Raw genomic sequence first — 21,305 nt, 5'->3', positions numbered from 1 at the left:
AACTGAAACATCAAAGCCTACTTATCAAAGGTGTGGAAGGGGACAAAAAGGCTCAGCCTGAGAGCAGCAGCACAGATCTCGCATTAGACACTGGAGAGACCACAGCGGAGACTGTGGGTCCCACGTTCTTCCCTCAGCAATGCACAGCACTCCTACATACTCCTAAACAGGCAAACCACAAAGCACTGCTCCTCTCCTACCCAAACCCAATGCCAATGGTTTGGTTCTCAGATGGTTTTAAAGTTTTAAGCTAAGAATTGCTTTGTCCTTTGTTTTTGTCTCCAGTTGTTTGGGACTGTTTCAGCCAGTTTTGGCAATGCCCAAGTGCTTCAGAGATCACGAAAACAAACATCCTGAGAATGAGTCACCAGACAAGCAAGGACATATTGATCTCTTCCAGCAGTACCAGGACAATGCCAGCCAGGTGATGCGATTCACAAGACCAAGATTTTGTTTTAGAACAGCAGTACACAAAGTTTACATTCTAGTCATGTTTCTCACCCCAGAAGGCAAAACATTACAAAACATTAAGCAAGGCCAAAGTTTCCTCACAAGTCTCTATCTCAGGGCTTACGCATTACCCATCAGTTGGGCCCCCAAAACAGCCTCAAGTGCTTTATAACCTGATATATACAATATATTTCTATCATCTTTTTGAAAGGTTCTAACAGTAACCATCACGTTTTCTTTTACTAAAAGCACTAGCAGCATGCACTAATTACATTGGAAGATTTCAGCACAGTTCTTCCTGAAGAGGAAAGTCACTTATGTAGACTATAACTGCAGGGATGATGAAGGAATGATTATTTTCCAGGCCCCTTCTAATAGTCTCCTATAACCTGTTCCCAAATCAAAGCACAGAGCTTAGGGAACAGGAAAGTTTGTCTTCCCCCCATCCAAAGTACACCTATGGAAAGCACAGTTTGCTCCTATTCTGAGCCATGCTTTCTGAACATTTAGAGAAGCAGATAGGCAAGCTGCCTTATCTGTACTGTGCTCCATAGAACAGTGGAGCCAGGCTAGGTTTCTGTTTTTAAAACAGGAAAGAGACTATAATACAAGGGAAGATGTTTCTTGGAAAAGATCAGTGCCCTTCAGTCTAGTTGTGCCAGTGCTTGCTTGAAAACTGCAGGGAGAAAACTCCAAAAATGCACCAAAGCAGTGATGACAGGCGAGTAGGAACAGCAGGAGGCAGATCATGATCCAGAAGGCTTCAGCTTACATCAAAGCACCTGACTTTATAGGCAACTCACTACCTAAATTTAGATTCCCAGGAAGCATCAGATAGCATCAGTTTAAGCTAGCACAACTGCAAGGTAATGCAGCTAACACAACATAGCACAGCAGTAAATGCTTCCAGTGAGAGATCTGTAGTGAGCAGTTTTCTGTAATGCACAGCAGGCTAGAATCCAGTTTTCCTCCTAAAACCACCACAAGTGGGACACAAGAGCCTTAAAGAGCTCCCCCAGCACTGCAGTGGATCAGTATGTTCTGGTAACTGTCACTATTAACCACTGTGGCTTACAGAACAGGGAAATAATCCCTAATCCATCTCTATCAAAAGACCGTCTCCAAGTCAGGATCTCAGATGAGTTCAAAGTCTAGTTCTGCCCTAACCTTCCTATGGCATTTTGCAGACTAGTTTACAGTCAAAAAAGTGACTGCTATTTTTTCCTAAAGCAGTGTCTAGTGAAGTAATGAAACATATCTCTTCAGGTCATGCATTCATATAGAATGTAACTAGTCCCAGCCTGGACCTCTGGGTGTCACTGTGAGTGTACTAAGTCCCTATAACAGGTCAGCTAGGCTTCCCCTACCTCATTCTTTGAGGGTCTAACACTTCAGAACTACTGCTTTAAGTTAGCTTCAGCATTTGGGATTGCAGATGTGACACTGAATTCAGCATGAAGAGACCCCTTTAGTTACAATATTATTTCAAAAAGACATCTTTATTATAAAAAGATATAGAAAATTAGAGTTAAATTTGTTTCTTCCAGAATGTTAATCACAGCAGTTATTAAAAACAAGGTAAACACGTTTAAGAGCATTTGTGTATCAAATAAGTGTTTGTTACTTAGTCAAATACAACAGACATGCTCAGTATCAGTGCAGTAAGGGCAGTCAGTAAGCATCAGTCCACCAGAGGCCAAAGGAGCTCCTCATTTACTCCTATCTGCCACACAACAGCAGAGTGAAGCAAGACCCTAACTGCAGTATTTCAGCCTTGCTCAGCTGTTTGAGGTAAGTATTCCAGCTCTAAGCAGTCGTGGGATTTGTTTCTCTAAACATCAGATCAGTTTAGTCACCTCAGATGCTATGCCATACTACAAAGTTTCACTCCTTAAAGAAAGGCCTACTAATTTGAGTCACTTTAAAGTCAGTTCCTTTCTAATGCTAGAATGTTTTAGCTTTCAAATAAGTCCTCAGATAAAGCTTTTCGCTACCTTTCTGACAGTTGTTTCCGATATACTTGCTGCCAAGAATTTAAAGTGGTGGCTGAGAACTGAAGTTTTACCACAGTTACTCACTAGCAGTGGTTCCATGCAAGTAGCAGAACAGCCATTCACCTCCAGACAGGAAGGACCACCCACTTTGCTACCCACACTAAAAGCATAAGGATAGTGAGGGGAAAAACAAAGAATCACCATAACCTGTATCAAGATATGGGATACAATACTTCCTTTACTGTTTAAAGTATGACAGATCACCACGTAAACATTAAAGGTGAAGACCAGGGGTGGGCAGGGAAAACCCAACAACAGCCCCAACAACAGCCTCAGAACTGTTTGTGCGTTTATGTGAGCCAAACCCACAATGCTCCAGTTTGCATTTTGAAAATGGCTGTTTTATTTAAGGAAGTGAATAAAGCCACCAAGTAAGATGCAATTCTCCACTGAACACAAGAGTGGTCCCTTATCTGTTTTTACACTGCATTCTGGTTTGGGCAGAGGTAAAACTGGTAAGGAACACATTCAGTCAGCAAGGATCCTGGTCAGTATTTTGCCTGCAGTATGCTGTTTTCACCCCCTTAAAGGCAAAAAATAGAAGATATATTGATTAAAACAGAACGATAGTGTTCCAACCAATCCCAGGAAAGACTGACACTGGCTACAAAGTGCTTATTCCGGTTGTTCTCTTATGACAGCACCCTATCAATAAAAGATGATACCATAGCTGAAGCAAGTCACAGGCTCTTCAGAAAGCAAACAAGGAGGCAAGCCACTTGCGTTCTCTTAGCAGTCATCTCTGTACAGAGACCAGATGACCACTTTACTACAGAACCCACTGAAAGAGAAGGTTTTATCTCAGATCAGCTCCACTTCCTGAGCCCCAGTATGCTCACTTAACGTTAATGCAGTGCAGTTTAAATTCAAGTCACTTAATATAGCTTGCAAGGTTCAGTAATACTTCTTGGAAACAACTGTCTGCAGCCACACATTCTGTACCTATTAGAAAATGATACTTCAGTTCCTGCTAGAAGAACCTCTTCTGTGTATGGCCCTTGTCTTTCTTCCCTTGCGAGATGGCAGACTGCTCACCTTTGGGAGCAGGTCAGGCAATATTTTGGCAGCCATCTTCATGCTGCAAGGGAAGAACCAATGCCATACAGGCTACTTTCGAAGGGCTGTTTGATATTTCATGTGCTTAAACATTGTACTAGCTCACCACAAGATAAATACCTGTACATGACCTTTAGTACAACATCTCTGCAGCTAGACATATATGCTTGTTACAGCAGTCCAGGTGGGCCGTTGAGGAAAGTCACAAAACAGCATGTAGTGTACAGGACAGATGACTTTCCTTCCAAGCTGAAGAAGCATCATCCTCCGATTAAGCAGGACAAGCTGGCAGTGCTAAAAGCCTGCAGCACTGGCTGGTTTGCTGGTGATCAGTCATCTTGCCTAAATTCTTCCTCTGTTCCCACCAGTTATTTGGCAGGTTACAGAAGCAACGGAGTTCTTTCCCCAGCTGGCTGCTCTTTCTGAAAGAGCTCTTTAATCTGCAGCAGCTTGCTATGTATCCTCTCTCTTAAGGGACGGATGTGATGGCTAGGGTCTAAGATATTCGTGCTTCTGCGCTCCCTTTCCCGTTTCCAGATGAGATAAGGGTGTGGTGGGAAGGGCACTTCACTTCTCTCTCGACGAAGCTGCACAGTCACTCCACTGAGGGCCAGCATTATCCACACTGCCAGGATTATAAAGTCTAAAAAGAAAAAGAAAGACACTGGTTCTGGTAAAGCAGGAACATTACTTCCTGTCAAGTAAGTGTTCAAGGGAAGACTGGATGGAGCTTTGGGCAACTTGATCTAGTGGAAGGTGTCCCTGCTTATGTTAGCAACTAGATGGACTTCAAGGTCACTCCCACCCCAACCCATTCTATCATTCGTGCTTGGACGCAAACACTGTTAAGTTTAAATATAGAAAGGAAAGGATTGTCCCTGCATCCTCACATGCAGGGAGCATCCATGAAAAGGCAAGAACAAAAGTTGAAGCAAGGCTATTCAGTCATTGTGTCAGTCTCTTTGACTGTCACTTGAAAACAAGTCAGTCTGAGCCTGAAAAGCATCTTTCCTAAGTGCCTTGTCACATAACACCTGCTGGAAGCTTCACATCTGAGTCATAGATTACAGAATCACAGATTAATTTGTGTTGGAAAGGACCTTAAAAATCATCTAGCTCCACCCCCCCGCCATGGGCAGGGACACCTTCCATTAGGCCATGTTGCTTAAAGCAACATAAAACCTGGCCTTCAACACTTCCAGGGATGGAGCATCCACAGCTTCTGGGCAACCTGTTCCAGTACCTCGCCACACTGAGTCAAGAACTTCTTTATAAAGTCTAATCTAAATCTCCCCTCTTTCAATTTAAAACTATTACCCCTAGTCCTATCACTACGTTCTTTGAAAAAGAGTCCCTCCCTAGCTTTCCTGTTATGCCCTCTTTAGGTATTGGAAAGTGACCATAAGGTCTCCCTAGAGCCTTCTCTTCTCCAGACTGAAGAACCCCAACTCCCTCAGCCTGTCTTCATAGGAGAAGTGCTCCCACTCCTTAGTCATCCTCATGGTCCTCCTCAGGACTCGTTCTAATAGGTCCATGTCCTCCTTGTTATTGGGGGCCCCAGAGCTGAACTCAGTACTCAAGGTGTGGCCTCACCAGGGCCGAGTACACAGTCAACTCAGTATTTCTTTCAGAGGACTAAAATTCAAATTGTGTATCAAATCTCACATCATACTTCTTAAGTTCTTTTCATCCCTCCTACCCTCAACACACACTGCCAAAAAAGGAACCAAAAGTGCAGTTCTCAAACAAGCATTTTTTATAATAGTTCTAAAAGTCTAAGAAGAGCACTCACCATTTGTTTGAAAAGGCACATTTGTGTAGGCTCTGCTGAAGTAATCATTGAGGATCCTTCTGAGTAGGTCTACGGTGATGTAAGCAAGACTTGTGTAGACATAACAGGCAATAGCTAGGACCACTGAATAAGAACCTACTATCCCACAGGCCAGTAAGTTCAGCTGGGAGGGGGGAAAAACAGCTTTAGGAGACTAATAAACACCACCTTAGTGCAATACTTTATATCAGTTCTTCCACAAGCAGCTGGCTGCCCACACCTCATTATCCAGACATCCTGTTAAGACAGGAAAGGTAGAGCAACAGAACTGTCGGCAGATATTAGGTGCAACACTAAAGAAAAAAGAAATCTTTTGCTTACAGACCAGTTAGCACAAGTAACACTGAACAGGAGCTCCCTAGAACTTGTCCCTTGCTGTGTTAGATCTTTTACACACATCCCACAGGACTGCATTTTGCATAGTAGTCTGACACGCCTTCCCTCCTCCTTCCAAGGTAACTGGACAGATGACTTACAATTCTTGGACAGCCAACAAAAAGCACTGGAATCATCAAGGCTACAGAAGAAAAGGTCACCCAGAAGACAACATCATCCCGGAAGACCCTGTAATCTCCTGCAAAGACACCATATTCCACAAGTAGTTTACTAGTGTTAGTAAAGCATAAACACTTCTTTGTGAGAGGTTGGGGGGGTATGCTTTTCCCCAAAGTTTCCATGTATTTAGAAATATCTGGAGAACAGTATGGAAGAGTACCTTTTGAGCCCAAGTGTCAATTAAGATGCACTCATTCAATACATGAGCAGAAACAGTTCCAGTACAGGTCCTGTACTATAAGCTGGAACAGCAGATCTTGTCCAAACAAGACTTACGAAGTATATGCTACTCATCTGATGTGAGTGAGAAGTACCAGAGTACTTCTGTATAGTAAGAAGCCATTTTATTGGCCACATAGGTTTATAATCTATAAGCGTGCATAAATAATCTAGAAATGTGTAGGTTTATCTAGGGCTGGGGGCAAGTGCAACCACCACACCACTCAAACTCTTCCAGCTTTAGAGTAATTAAGTCATTTGATTGAACACTACTTTGTTTCCCCCCGCTTTCAAAAGGCCTGTCAGTTAAACAGGGGACCAGCTAATCCCCAGTCGATTCACTGTTTCACTTAATGAATAACAATGAGGGACTGCGCGGATTACCACAGAACCATAAACCAACTCAAACAGTTTGACAACTGTAGAAAGGAAAGACTGCCCCACCAGCGGATCTCAAGTAGGAAAGCTGGAAAGGAATGCAGTTCTGAGATTCAAAGTCACAGCAAAGAAAGCAGTACAGCTGGTGCCCTCACATCCCTGAGGGAGTTAATCTCAGCAGCCTTGCTTGCTTTCATGTGATTTGTCCGCAGTTCCTCTTAATAAAGAGATTCTAGAAAGCTCTAAAAAGTCAATTCAGCTGTAAATACAAGTTTGACTCCTACAGTCTAGTGCTTCCAGAGCCTTGCACTGTGGTGTGGTGAAAAGTAACAGGCAAGAGCTCCTCTTGATCTATCATGCCTTCATGCCTGAAGCCTCAGAATTAGACTGAGGATTTTCTGTGACGTGCTCTGAATCAGAGAACAAGACAGACAGAAAATGCTTGCCTGGGGCAGAGCTGGTGTCAGACTGCTGAAATGCAAGCTGCTTGGGTGGGAAGAATACGCAGTTTCCCTTTCCCACAAGTACAGATTACCCTAAGTAGTTTCAATTGCAGCACACCTGAAAGAAAGCTTCAGAGACATTTCTATTCCTCCCAACATTGGGAAGGCAAAAAAAATTTAAAAAGCACACTAAGATAAATCAGAGAACAGCATTTGTTTTGAAGCCTTGCAGTGTCCCTGTAATATAGCGGTGAAGTATCACTCAGTCACTGTGCAGCAGAATATTTCAGTACATACCTAGTGGAGTAAAGAAGACCACTGATGAGAAGAGAAATCCCAGCACCAGTCCAATAAGCAACATACAGAGCAGGACAGAGCCAAATCTCCACCAGCTTGCAACCAGCAAAAGCCCTCCAACAATCCCAGCTACTGCTGTCAAAATAAGACGCACTGGAAAAAGAAGAGGGAAAATTCTAAATTAAGAACTGTAGCAACACCCTGAAAATTTCAGTTACTGCAATAGCCTATTCAAACAGATTTACTTGCATACTTGATTTTTGTTACCTAATGAAAGCTTTCTGAAACTAGCTCACATTTGTGCTTCATGCATCTCACTTAGGCTCCAGTCAGCAGCTGAGGGTATGCTACTGGGAGAATGCCATAGGACTGTATGGAAGGCGTTGCTGCTATGTACAATAGTACCCTGAGTTCCCAGAGCAGTTATGGTTGCAATAGGTAGTGCACCAGAAAAGCAGTTATGAGGTAGAATGTAATAGAGACAGAAGAACCAATTCTTGCTAGTCTAATAGACAGGATGCAGACCACTTGATCTATTTTAGATGTGCAATCTGCATTTGATCTAAAACTGAGGTCCACCCATTCTGAAAGAAACAAACATTCTGGGAATTTGCAACGTACTTCCTTCCTGAAAATCTGCATCTCCATTGGATGGGCAGGCAAATTTGTCTGTCAGAGTTGCAGTTATGAGCTCCATTTCATTGTCTGAGGTCAAAGGCAACAGTTACTCTGTTGCCTACTCAGTGTTAAGGTATTTAAGCTCAGTTCAAGTACCCACATACCAGGCTTTTCTATCCTTCCCGCAGCTAGCCAGCTGCAAGCACAACTAAGATTTTACGTCAGGGATCCACAGCAATAACGTTTCAGGAAGAGGATGGGGGGTATCCTGATATCTACTCACCATCATAACCAAGGCCAGTTACCCTAGTGATGAATACAAAGAAGAAAAATCCTGTGATTATGAAGCCCATGAAGAATAAGTCTAGAGAACAGGGAAAGAGATTCAGTATGCTGTGATATCGCCCCATAGCAAGCCTATTTCAGTACATCTTCAGACACCTTTGTTTTACAACAGGGAAGGGAAATCTCAGCTCACTAGCTGTTAAGCACAGGAGGAGGGACAGGCAACACTTGGTTCTGGAAAGGGCTCTCCTCAAGCGCATCAAATAGATATAATTTTTGCATATGTTCTTTATCACGCACCCTAGTTCTAGGTTCCTGTTCTTCAAATAGCAGAAGCTTCTTGTTCTGCACTTACAATCTCTGATCCTGTTAAAGCACAGCAGTGGACCTAATTGACGTGTAATCGTTTCCAGGTGATTCTTCAGCAATAGTGCTACAGTTCTAAGGTACATCTATGAAATTCCAACCAGATTCATGACAACAGAAAAAACTCAGTACCTGTCTTCCAGAATCTGTGTCCAAAAAAGCAAGTGAAGAGGCCAAGAACAGCAAGAACAGTGAAGAATATTTTGGTAGAGAGTTTGCCTACAAGAAGAAAGGGTTATCAGACCATTCCTATCTACTAGTCCCAACAGTGAGACTAACAAAGTCAAGTTACCATCACTGAGTCTACCAACAATAGTAACTGCTACTCCTTCAGACTCACCATGTGAACAGATCTACAGCATCTGACCTAAAAGATACCTCGATAAAGTCTCCAAAAGACCATTTATGTAGCTGCAGTCTGAGTACTAAGTCAAAAGCTTCCTCCTTATTCAAGGGACTGAATTTTCTGTAACTATTAGTTAAGCAGCTGTAATTTGCTATTTGTAGTACCACCATTAAAGATTTGAAAAAGCTCTACTCAGCTTTAAAATAAGGACATCCAATCATCTATGAAAGTCAGCACTACAGGGCTGGTGATCCAGGCTGCAGCTATGGTCTTTATCTTTTCAGCCTTCATGTTTACCTCCCTTTAATATAGTTTTCAGTACAACAGAAAGGACTGTTAGTACCCCAGTACGACTCACCTCTGTCTCCTAGAAAGAATTCTTCCTGTCATTTACGCTACTTAAAACAAGTAGACTACATTTCTCTAATTCAAAAAAACTAGGGAAAAGGTTTTTAGCCCTGATAATCTCTTATGGTGTCATATGATAAACTCGATGAGCTCCTAATTTTCTTAACACAAGTAGGACAAGTCTTGCTTTATAAGCATATTCTATCCATTATTCTTGTCCTTCCCATGATCATAACATGAGCAGAAGCTTTGCTCAAATTCTATTGTTACATGACTTTGTAGAAAGTAGCATGACTTTGTAATCAGATTTCTACTGCTGGCATTATTTTCATGCTTATTTTTAGGTGACTGTCTCCTTTTGAAATATTTGTATGTTACTGATTCCTGTCAGCACCAGTGCAGTTCAAAAAGATAAAGCTGGGCCCTAATCCAGCTTAGTTTCCACCTAACGCGCTATAAAGTGATTTAAAATTATGTATCTAGTTCAAACAAAAAAAAACAGAAAAAGGCATCAAGTTATATGCCAAATATTAAACCTCCATTAAGTTAAGCTTTCGCTTGCTAATAGCTCTCCTTAGATTTATTTTATCATTCATTTTATCATTCTAGAATTTCTCCTCAATCAAGAGGCAGACTCAGTCATAAAGCAACAAAAACATATCCAGGCTATATACCACATAAAAAGCTCTAAAAAGCACCACTCAGTGTGCTGGAGAACAACAAGCTTGAGATGAGTTGGCATGGACCTACAAGTCCCAACTTACTGAGAGAAGAGCAGTTATCCACTAGGTCAACAAAGCTGCAGGCATACGTGTGCACAGGTATGTACGCAGCAGAAGTATTCCAAAGAGGATCCCATACTATGACATTGTAGATCACACCTTGCCCAGGGAGTGAGGAAAAGTAGACATTGGTCTTATCATCAGTTGTCAACGTAAGCATCTGGAACAAAGAGTATTTTTAGTCACAAATACCTGCCTGTCACTGTGTCTGATGGCACACTGATGTGTCCATACAGCTGGACAATACTTAGCAGCTCAAGAAAGATGACCAGCAAGAAGCCAAAAGCTCTCCTATTCTGAACACTGAACAACCATCTTAGTACTATTAATTGAGGCATTAAAGGCTCACAGGATGGACTCCACTTCCTCCAAAATACGGCAACAATTTCTGACAGCACGTAAGATTCTCCCCACCAATGTTTTGTTTCTCCTCATTTGAGGAGAGTCCAATTTTCTCTATCAGTCTTCTTAACCCAGGTCCGTCCTCAGAAGCAGGTAAAGCTGCCATCCCACTCCCTAGCAAGACCAGACAGGTCATGGTCACTAACATTCTCCCCCCTCCATCCATCCCAATCTCTTTGCTTGCAGTAGGTAAACACGATGCAAGTATTTGCTGTCATGTCAGCTCTTTATGTCACTCCAAACTGGGGTCAGCACCTAGTCCAGTTCGCCTATACTCTTTGTTTCTTGCATTCCCTGCTCAGTCCTCAGCATCTGCCAGGCATTGCAGGAGACTACAATGATCTGTCAGAAGCAGCTCTACTTCTGGATTAAGAGACACTCAATGGCAATATTGTTATAGGTAAACTATTCAGCAAGTAAGAAGACACTGCAATAACAGCTTACTTGATTGAGAACAGGATACATGACAAACACTTCACACACCCATCATTAATCTCTACCTAATATCAAAGGCCATTACAAGAGGTCTCAGTCCCATGACATTTCAAGCTGTGCTCACTAGCCTCCTCTCCCAGAAGAGCCAGTGGCTGCCATTTTGTGTGCAGGCACTGTATACTTCCTAGCCAGAAATCCCAGATACAAGCAGGAAGCCTCAAGCATCAGCAGCTTGCCTACATCACCACTCAAAGATGAGAGGCACAGGGGAGGAGAAAGCTTAAGATAATGCTACTGCCAAGTACCTGGTACACTGGTGCTTCATACTTACTTTAACACCATTAGCTTTGATACTTTGCACCTCAGACATCTTCCGTATGTGGCTCATGAGTACCATCTCAGAAAGGTTGTTCTCCGGTAAGAAGTACTGGTAGACATCATAGTGCAGCCGCCATCTGGAGTTCTGACCAGTCCCTGAATCACAAGCTGGTGGATTTGCTCCTCTACAATTAAAAAGAAGTCAGCTACAAGCCTGGCACAAGCCTCCAGATGCATAATCTCTCCCACAAGATGCAACTTTCAGTTCTTGTGTTACCTCCTCCTCCCATCCTCCTTTTCTTCATTTACTGTTTAGATTGCTGGTTGCAGCAAACAAGATTTCTACCAGTAGTTGGATGCTCAACCTTTCCAGCAGAATCTTGTACTATAACCCTAGTCAAATATAGGATAAGGGAGGTCTGCTGAGCACATTGTAGTTCATATCTTTTGTTTTATTTATTGAAAAACAAACATACCTAGCATATCCCAAGTTTGCAGGAGCAAACTTGATGTGTATATCAACCAAGGTATAGTCTAGGTAAATGTTGGGATCTACTTCCAAGTCAAATTCTAGATTGCAGCCTCCAGGTATAGGATCTAGAAAATAAGAAAAATAGTTAGCTGTAGTAGTATTTACTTTCTCCTTAAACAGCTTGAAAAAAATGTTAAGACCTCAGCAACACATGCATTTGCAGGCAGGCAGGCATAGCCTGCTTGCTGAGGACACAAAATTGTCAGATTCTACTCTTGCAGATGATAGAAGTGGTTTCACTGCAATCACTAACATAAGCCCTGATACACAAGTACAGTGTTTTTCTACTCTAAGGCTGAAGTCATGACAAGAACAAACAGTATATCCTATACACAAGTCTCTAATGATCCCAAGCTTTGGTAGCCCATTTCAAAAGAGTTTGCACTATCTCCGTCATACACTTGCACCATATAAGAATACTACCTCTGAAAAGCCAACACTAACACTTAATTAGCTTGTAGTAGGTAGAGCTGATATTCCTTCACAAGAAATAAGACCATACCTTTCTCCATATATGGAATGGAGATAGCTGTGCTTAGCACCTGGTTAGCATCCAGTGACCGAAGGTACCACGTACACACACTCTGTTGAGGCCGAAGGATAGAAATCAGTCCTTTGTCTACTCCAGTTCCTGAGCTGTTTGCAGATGGATTCTGGACAGAAATGGATTATAAAAGCAAGCAGTTTTTCAGGATTACATGTCACAATAACTAAACATATTGCACAGTAGTCACATCCCTGCCACAAACCTGTAGGGCACACATCTCAGTGCCAGCTGCCACAGATGAGGCATTCAGCCCACAGCTAGCTAGAAGGTTAGAGCTGAAAAAAAAAGAACAGCCTCTGACACCACATGTTGCCCAATTCAAGCTCAAAAGTCCAACCAATAAAGTTGGAGACTATCAAAGAGTTAGTATCACAAGCAAATTGCAGAGATTTCTAGCTAGTTAAGCCTAATGCTATACAAACATGCATTGACTAGTAAAGATAGAGGGATTAGAATATCCCTCACAAAAAGCTGTGAGGGCACAAAAGAGCATCCTGGGAGCTGAAGTGCAGGAACAACTTGCTATCTCCACCAGGAGGGAGATGACTGTGTAACAGCTGGCTTTTAACACTAGCCATGCCAGACAGCCCCCCTAACACCATCCCTTTCAGAACCAAGAGCCTCAAGGAAAGATCTGTCAGCAATGGCAGCACCACTCTCATGGCTGGAACAACCAGCTGGCCTGCAATCAAATCTTTTTCAGCATGGAAAAGATGTGCTTTTGTCCAAGACCACCACAGTTATCAGAGGCAATGCTACAAGGAAGCACTTTGGACCTGGCAGGCATTAAGGTCTGGCTCAGTTTCACATCTCCAGAAGCAAGCCAGCCCTAAAAGCAGTACAGCCATATTTACGTAGTACTGCCCTTGGCCTGGTAAGCCCCATGCATGCAAGCAGGGATTGAAATTGCAGCAAAAAGCTCTATGACTGGTAATCAAAGACTGAGTAGGTGTTAGTGCCTTTGCCCTGGAATTCTGGGTATTTCAACGGTATAAAGGAGACTAAACTGGGCAACTTGTGTACCAGGTTATTCATCTTCTAAGTTTCCCAGCATAGTTCTTGGCACCCAGCATATTCTCATTTGTAATACAGTGATGGGAAACAGGATGGCAACTGTCAGGTTGATACCTAGTACCTTCAACATTGAGCAGAAGGTAGTCAAACAACTTACTGGCTTACAGCATCATAGAAGTCAGTATTTTAGATTGCACCCCAGTAATGATAGGACAAATAGTGGCTAGTGTATAGCAGTAGGAATGCTTGCGTTGCTGGCTAGAAGTGGCAGCCTTCACTGGAGTACCATAGAAGAATTTCTCTATATGCCACCAAACGATAATTAAATTCAGGAGCAGCAGCTGGGATAACAACACACTAACTGCAGTAGCTATCTACAAGCCACATGAACAGACAGATGAACATCCCAAAGTGATAGAGCTTAGCATAAAACAGTTTCTGGGAAATGCTTATCATCAATCCATTTTTAATCAAACACCAATGGACATGGTCAGCTGTCATATGTCAGAAGCACCACTCCCACCAAGAATGAAGCCTTGAAGCTCTGAAATCTTTGCCATCCAGGCTTCCAAAATAACAGTCATGACACATGAGCATGAGAAAGTAATATTTAAGTTTCAGAAATCCTAGGAGCCATGCAAGTAACATGCTCTTATGTAGTACTTACATAAGTTGAATTCTGTATTCCTATGTGTAGGAGAGCTCTTAGTTCTCATTTAGGGAAAGAGCATAGTATTTGAGAACAGAAATGACACTCTTACCATACCTTGTCAAAGGATATCACCACGCTGTTTTGCTGCGCATGTACTTGAAAAATAACAACTGTCACATTGCTTGCAATGTTCCTGATTACAGCTTCTACTGGATTGGTCTGGTTAAGTAGCACATTTCTGAATCTTCCCAGGGAGAGCTCAAGAAGACCTGCATACCAAAAAAAGAGAGAAAGATCTACTTTTTTTGCCCACATGAGAAGCAGTTCTCAAGAACAGCCTGGAAGCTTCCAGTAACCCAATAACATATCAGCTGGGAACAAAGCAAGACGTTTTACACCGCTTCCACTCAGTAAGTCATGGCTGCAGAAGCTCCTGCACACAGAGGTATGCCTACAGGGAAAGGTGCAGGCAGAAGCCTCCAGGCAGCCTGACATTTACCTAAGCACACAGGACTTGACTTCCTGCCAGGAGCTCTGTCCAGCTCCAACAAGACACTGCACTGGCTGGTCACCTGCAGCTAATCAGGGGCAAACAATAATCACTAAAGTAAATAAGATACTGAGCTCTACTTGCTCTTTTGCGAACCCAGGACAATAATACAACAGGCTTGTATTAGCCAGCCAACTTGCCCAGTTGAACTTCATGGGCAAATTTCCCAATGATGGAAATTGGGTCAAATCCTACAACAGAATCAAGTCTGCAGTTTAGATAAGTATACTCACCCACTTTCAGTTATTTCACAGGTCATTTACTCCCACACTATTCTTAATTATTAGGGCTGTTATACCCTTATTTCTGTATCTAAAGTCTAATGACTTTCTAAGACGCAACCAAGACCATTTCTTCTTAGGATGCACATAGCTCTGTCACCTGCTGTCTTTAATTTAAAAAGAGACACATGACCCAGGATATAAGATTCTTTGAGAATCAGCTTTGGCTTGTTGTTCAAGTCCCACAAGAAAGCCTGGTTTCTCCCTGTGCTGTGCTCTTGGGGGACTGGGGATTTCAGAGAAGGGAAGCGAAGCAGCTGTACAGAAGCCACAAGATTTTCTTTTGTTGAAGAGTGGACAGAGTAGATGCATGTGGCATGCATGATGCCCTTCAGCTTTGCATTCTGATGCTTCATAAGAATTCCCCTTCAGGCATGCAGACACACGGGAACCCAACTGACCTAAAGCTTATCAAACAGATGCATAATACTTCCACAGCAGAGTTGCCTCTTACAGCACATGGGTTGATACTGTCAAGTTACTCTGTGCTTCTTCTACTCAAGTACAAACAACACTATCCCATGCTCGCTGTCATGGATGTCTCAGGCAGTCTCCCTTTCAAAAACAGGAAAGTCTTCTCATTCAAAACTCTACACCCAATACTCCGTATTCCTTTCCTGTTAACTGCTTCTCCCCTGCCAAGAACTGCATCTCTGGCCAGCTGCTTTGCCTTTTGATCACACGTAAACAGAGGTGAGCTCCTACATTTATACATCTTCTACTCTTCTCACAGCAAAGAAAATACTCATTTCATCTTGCTAATTTCAGTGCCTACTTTGCTCCTATGCCCACCCCAAAATTTTGATGATTATCAATACTGCATCACCAATAAAACCCTTGCTGAAATATGAATCAGACTAAAGTTTTTTTTCCCCTATCCTGTCACTTGCAGTTTATGCTAGGGTAAAGAAGTTTCTACTGCAAGTTCTCAAGCATTAAATATTAATGTAAAATTAGAACTACCAAAAGGAAAGCTTTGAGTATTTTTCAGTTTCTCATGAAGTCCTTTGAGCAGTATTCAGATATCCCCCTCTCCACAAAACCTCTTTCCCCCTAAGCTCTTAAATTTTACCGGAAATGCAACTAACTGCGAAAGCTAGAGAAGGGCATTTAAAAAGCACCAGCTTTCTATGCACTCAAATTTGGTGTGAAATTTAGAAAACGGGAAAACAATTTTGAACTTTAAGGGCAGTTTCCTGAACTGCAGGAAGTTCACCAAAATGGTCTTTTAAGGAAAAACTGAAACCATATACATCCTCTCTATGCTCTACAGCAAGGGGGAAAAATAGCTCGTCTGCTTTGTTTCTCACCTCCCCTCTGTACTTACACCCAGAGGCCTCCGCATATATAAGCGCGGATTTGTCAGCAAGACATGCTGACACTACTTCAACATGATCATGGGACTCTGAATGTCAGAGGCACTCTCTGAAGTTTAATTAGCATGGCAAATTAAGGCATGGTGTTCTACATTGCTTTAGTGTTTGCATAACTGCTACTAAAACAGCACATTTCATTTTAAACCAAAGTCTGGACAGAAGAGTATAGATTCAGGATAAAGAACAAGAATGACTACAGCCAGTCAAGCTAGTATTTTTCAGCTTGCTTTCTACAGGCTCCTTGAACCACACTTCCACCTAGGCTTGAAAGATTACTACAGAGAGTTCACAAACACTGTGAAGCAGCAGAACCTTTTAAGTCACTTGCTGGAAGAACGGTTGCTACGTGGCCACAGACAATACCACCTAAAAACCTTCCTGCCTTCTCCATTTCTGTCTTTTGAAGAAGTGATCGGTGGTGCTCCTAGGCAGACTCCATGGGAGTTAGACAAAACAGCCTACTCACGATTCCCCAGGACCATCACTGGGCTGCCTGAGCCACGTGGGGCTCAGTGGTGGCAAAACAGCTTTGAAGGGCAGAAACCAAAAGCCTCCAAGAACACACAGTGCTGGCCACAGCATGCAAGCTTCGGCTCCCTGAACATAGCATGCCAGACAGGGTTACTAAGATGACACCATCACAGAAGTGAGCCAGAACAGAGCAACAGAGCCAGAAACAAGATCCAGGCATCCCAGCTTTATTTCTTTTTGTTTGTTTTGTTTTTGCTTGTTTGTTTTTTTCATTTTTGCTCCACTTCTTTCGAAACAGTGGAGATCTGGAAACTGCTGGTAAGATGCCAGGCTAAACTCCTCCTCTCTACAAGAGGAGGAAGTCTGAAGGTCGCTGCATGTCAGTGGTTTTAGATAAGATACAAGAGAGGAATCCTCAATATTACAAAAACTATCAACTGAAAACAGATACTTCAAGTCAGTATTACTGAAACTGAGCAAGAACAAAGTTGGACTACTTAGCATGTGTTATTCAGCGTACCAGTACCACCAATACTAAGACAGCAGCACAGACAGAACTGAGAAGCAAAGGTGGACAACAATCTGCTCTGTCACCCCACGTTGCATCATTTCTCCCACTAACTAAACGAGCAAAGCTAGTACAGACAGCAAAGGAATTTAACCTCTCAGAGCTCTATAGAGATCACAAGTCATTACGCTAAGAAACAAGGCAGGCAGTTCTACAGAGGCTTGGCATTTATTATTCTGTGTTTATTGGAGAAACTGCAGATCAACAGCCAGCTCAAATCAATTCCATCCTGTTGAACCATTTCCATGCTGCTGATTCAGTGCCAAGCTCTCAGCTCGTTTGGTACTTTAATTGAACCACCTGCCTTTCCAGCCCCAATAGTCAAGCGTCATTCCCCATTGCCAATAAAGAGCTAACCACATGAGGTTCTTGGTGACACCCTATGGTTCAATTCAATTTCCATTACGAAACACCTTTGTTGTGCATGCAGAAACAGCCCTTTACCTGCAGAGCCATGCTCAGTCAGTACACCTGTCTCAGACAAAAGCTCCTTGGTCAGAGAAAATACCACAAATGCCACAAGGTACAAGTGACCAGCTGCCACATTCAAACTGCAGAATAGCTTTATGGGAAACTCTTGTTTTAAAAGGCTGTCTCTGCATAGACTAAACAGCTAGCACAAACTAAGTAGATCCAGTTAAGCCAGGGGGTGAAGGAGCAGAAGGAAAGCAATCATTCCATTGCTTCTTATTTTTGCATGACTATTAGTAGAACTGTATCTTAAATGAAGGATGGTCTTGGTCCAGCTAAAACTACCATAAGAGCACTGCTCAATCCTAATTACACTTCAGTTTTTGCATCACTAAACATCCTGGTTTGGATGTAGCAAACAAGGCCAGTTGCACTCCTATTTCATAAAGGTGGGGCTCCCCAGGAGGCAACAAGCATCCTGTTTAATACACTTATACATAAATACTCAGTTTAAAGAGCTGCGGCCCATCAGAACCCCAGAAGAGTAATACAGGCCATCAAAGGCATATTTTACCTGTCAGCACTTTAAAAGTGAAGTGGGATCTTCTAATATTAGGAAATAGCAAAAGCCATCTCTACAAACCTGGATATCCCAGACTGAACAGCCACAAGACGATTTCAAATCAGTGAACCATTAAGTAAGTGTCCTTGTTTAAAGGGCCTAATAATCAGTTTGGGTTTGGTACACAAATTACACAGCTTATTAACTTTTCATGAAGGAGATATTCTTCTTCCCCTTTACCCTCAATTCTGCAAGGTGTATCAACAAGTTACTTCAAGGCAAAGCAGCTGCTGTCTCACTTTCATTCTGCCTTTGCAAATACTGTTAAGAAAAACTAAAAACTTGTGATCCACCTTCAATCAAGTCTGTGTGATAAGTTGCTTATCAGCATCTTTTAATAAATACATTGAGACCTAAGAATACTGAACCTTTATTCTCAAACCTACCCACCACCATCAAGTACCAAGCTGAAGTTCTCAGAACCTGCAAGAACACCAAGACTAGAGCAGGAAGAATACTTGCACACTTGGGACTGATTCCAAATGCTGTCTCGCAGAGTATCCCAAGAGTAGATTTCTCCTTCTAGAGAATTAAACTTTGTTCTATGCTACCTTAGAAGAAAAGAAAAACTAAGAGGAGGCTTATACCAGCCCTAACATAAGGGACTGCTTGCTTATTTCTGAGGAAACTGCTTATTTTTTCCTTTATTCGAACAGAAAAAAAAACACAGATAAGAGATTAATGATAAGGAAGTAAGCGCCTGTTAAGTCTTCACAAGATATAATCATTACAGTACGCTTACCTCTTGAGACCTATTATAGTCCCATGCATGTGCACAAGGGAATTACAAAAAAAGCCAATGCTTAATAAATGGAGATTACATCAGCAGGCCAAAAAGTCATTTTAGGAACAGAGTTCCAAACATTTGGTGGTTTTGCTCATTTCCTTGATTTTCAAAAGCTAGCGGTTTTCAGCCTGCAATTGGCAAGATGCTGGGAACCCACAACCTCTTGAGAGCTATGACAAAAAGAAGCAGTTAACCCTCTTCCCTTTCTGATATAAACTCCTAGCTTAGTGAATGCCACCCTGTTTCCTCAAAAAGAGTAGAGCTCTACACCATACAACTCTACACCCCTCAGCCTACGCCATACCCCTGTAGCAGCAGGACTGTAGCCAGCAGATCCATCGGATTGTCCAAACGATGGCGTCTATAGCTAATAAGGTGCAGGGCTGTTATTGCAATAAGGTGCGTAGCTAATAAGGTGCAAAACTGTTAAACAATAATTTGAACTAAAAATAAAAAAGTGGGGGGCGTAAAGCACCCTTTTCCCGCAACGAACCGCGCTCGACCAGCCCCCTCCCTCCCGCCACGTAATGGCGGCCGCGGCCCTCAGCCTCCCTCCCCAGCCCCGTCTCCAGGCTCACCTAAGGCGCCGGCCCCTCGTAGCGCCTCGGCGAGCCCAAGGAGCAGCAGAACGCAGGGAGGGAGCCGCATGGCGCTGAGGAGGGAAGGGGAGAGGAGGCTAAGAGAGAAGCCAGGGCGCTAAGGAGACAGCTAGGCCGGGCGGAGCCTGTGAGGCGGCGCAGCACTCCCTCGCAGGCTCCGCCCGGCCCAGGCAGTTCTCGCCTCCCCTCACCCACCTGCCTGAGATAATGGGGCATAAATGCCCCCAAAACGGCTTTTATCCGCCCCAGCCACCTCTCCCGCCTGTGTGGTGATTTCCACGGCTAGGATTGGTAGTGGTGCTGGTGAGCTTGGGAAGATATCCACGCTGAGGTGTTATGTGCAGAGGGGTTCAAATTATTATTATTATTATTGTTGTTGTTATTTATTTAATGCACTGCTGTTTTGTTTTCACGTGGTCTGATAAAACACAGTGCAGCCGCTGAGGTTGCTGGTGTGCTCAAGGCGCCTCTGGCCATGCAGGTGATTCATGGGCTTGTGATGAGATGACAGAAGGCAAATTAAAAGTCTCTTCTTTTTCCACTTCCCATGAGTTTTAAGATGATCCTGTTGCTGTTTCTGCCTTGTTTATGAACTTATGTTCTAACCTAGGCTTTAAAAAGCTTTGTACGCTCCTCCCTGTTTTGTTGAGTGTGTTTTGCCCAGCTTGCTTTGATCCAGTTTCCAGTTCAGATACAAAAGGAAGCTGCAAGCCTGGCATGAGAATGCAGCGATGAGCACTGGTCTGTGTTTAAGACTGCAATCATTTCAGACAAGTGGCTGTTCTTTCTTCTCTACATCTTTGCCTGCTGTGATTGGGAAAGAAGCCATTCTCTGTCAGGATATCATTGAATCATAGAATCATTAAGGTTGGAAAAGATCTCCAAGATCATCCGGTCCAACCATCACCCTACTACCAATGTCACCCACTAAACCATGTCCCTAAGCACGAGGTCCAACCTTTCCTTAAACACTCCCAGGGATGGTGACTCCACCACCTCCCTGGGCAACCCGTTCCAATGCCTGACTACTCTTTCTGAGAAGAAATGTCTCCTAATTTCCAACCTGAACCTTCCCTGGTGCAACTTGAGGCCATTCCCTCTAGTCCTATCACTAGTTACCTGTGAGAAGAGGCTGACCCCCAGCTCCCCACACCTTCCTTTCAGGTAGCTGTAGAGAGCAATAAGGTCTCACTGGAGCCTCCTCTTCTCCAGACAACCCCAACAACCCCAGTTCCCTCAGCCACTCCTCACAGGACTTGTGTTCCAGGCCCTTCACCAGCTTCATAGCCCTTCTCTGGACATGCTTCAGGGCTTCAATGGGGCTTCAATGTTCTTCTTGTACTGAGGGGCCCAAAGCTGAATACGGCACTGGAGATGCAGCCTTACCAGAGCAGAGTATAAGGGAATGATCACCTCCCTGGTCCTGCTGGTTACATATCTAGTTTGCTGACCCCGTTCAGCCAAACAGGGTTCCCACAGTTCAAAGTCTGTGTGATACTAGAAGACCATCAAAATTAGCTTTTTGCTTGGAGCAGCTGTCCTAGCTGACCTCTGGAAATGAGACTTCTGTCACTGTTCTCAGCTCAGCATTCAGAGGACACACCGTGGCTCCCGGTGCCTGTGAGAGGCTCCATAAACCCCACTTACTCTAGGCTCGGCACCGCACCCAGCCAGCTTGCAGAAGCCCCAGAACAAACCTACCAGCTTTACTA

The 21,305-nt window shown here is 43.2% G+C and overlaps 1 protein-coding gene across 2 annotated transcripts; it reads right to left on the bottom strand.

Annotated features, from left to right (window-relative positions):
• Nucleotides 1-1,933: 1,933 nt before the first annotated feature.
• On the bottom strand, nucleotides 1,934-19,752 carry TM7SF3 (transmembrane 7 superfamily member 3). 2 transcript variants are annotated; one of them, XM_040545164.1, is made up of 12 exons: nucleotides 19,573-19,752; nucleotides 14,043-14,197; nucleotides 12,218-12,368; nucleotides 11,660-11,780; nucleotides 11,197-11,368; nucleotides 10,011-10,188; nucleotides 8,685-8,771; nucleotides 8,185-8,265; nucleotides 7,284-7,436; nucleotides 5,868-5,965; nucleotides 5,353-5,515; nucleotides 1,934-4,203 (listed from the first exon to the last, which is right to left on the bottom strand). In XM_040545164.1, exons 1-12 carry the CDS (start codon nucleotides 19,640-19,642, stop codon nucleotides 3,941-3,943), a joined length of 1,692 nt encoding a protein of 563 aa, XP_040401098.1. In that variant the 5' UTR covers nucleotides 19,643-19,752; the 3' UTR covers nucleotides 1,934-3,940. The 2 variants fall into 2 exon arrangements, with proteins under 2 accessions (XP_040401098.1, XP_040401099.1); XM_040545165.1 differs by lacking the exon at nucleotides 8,185-8,265.
• Nucleotides 19,753-21,305: the final 1,553 nt, after the last annotated feature.

This window comes from Cygnus olor, chromosome 1, assembly GCF_009769625.2.
Source record: "Cygnus olor isolate bCygOlo1 chromosome 1, bCygOlo1.pri.v2, whole genome shotgun sequence".
NCBI lineage: Eukaryota > Metazoa > Chordata > Aves > Anseriformes > Anatidae > Cygnus > Cygnus olor.
This window is presented reverse-complemented; position numbering and strand designations above follow the sequence as displayed.

Excerpts from the sequence above, each read along its gene's own strand:
- TM7SF3 (XM_040545164.1), bottom strand. The coding sequence starts at position 19,642 with ATGCGGCTCCCTCCCTGCGTTCTGCTGCTCCTTGGGCTCGCCGAGGCG. Across the intron at positions 8,266-8,684 it reads ACACAGATTCTGGAAGACAG|ACTTATTCTTCATGGGCTTC; the intron begins GTACTGAGTTTT and ends CCTGTTCTCTAG. Across the intron at positions 7,437-8,184 it reads AACTGGCCTTGGTTATGATG|TGCGTCTTATTTTGACAGCA; the intron begins GTGAGTAGATAT and ends TTCTTTTTCCAG.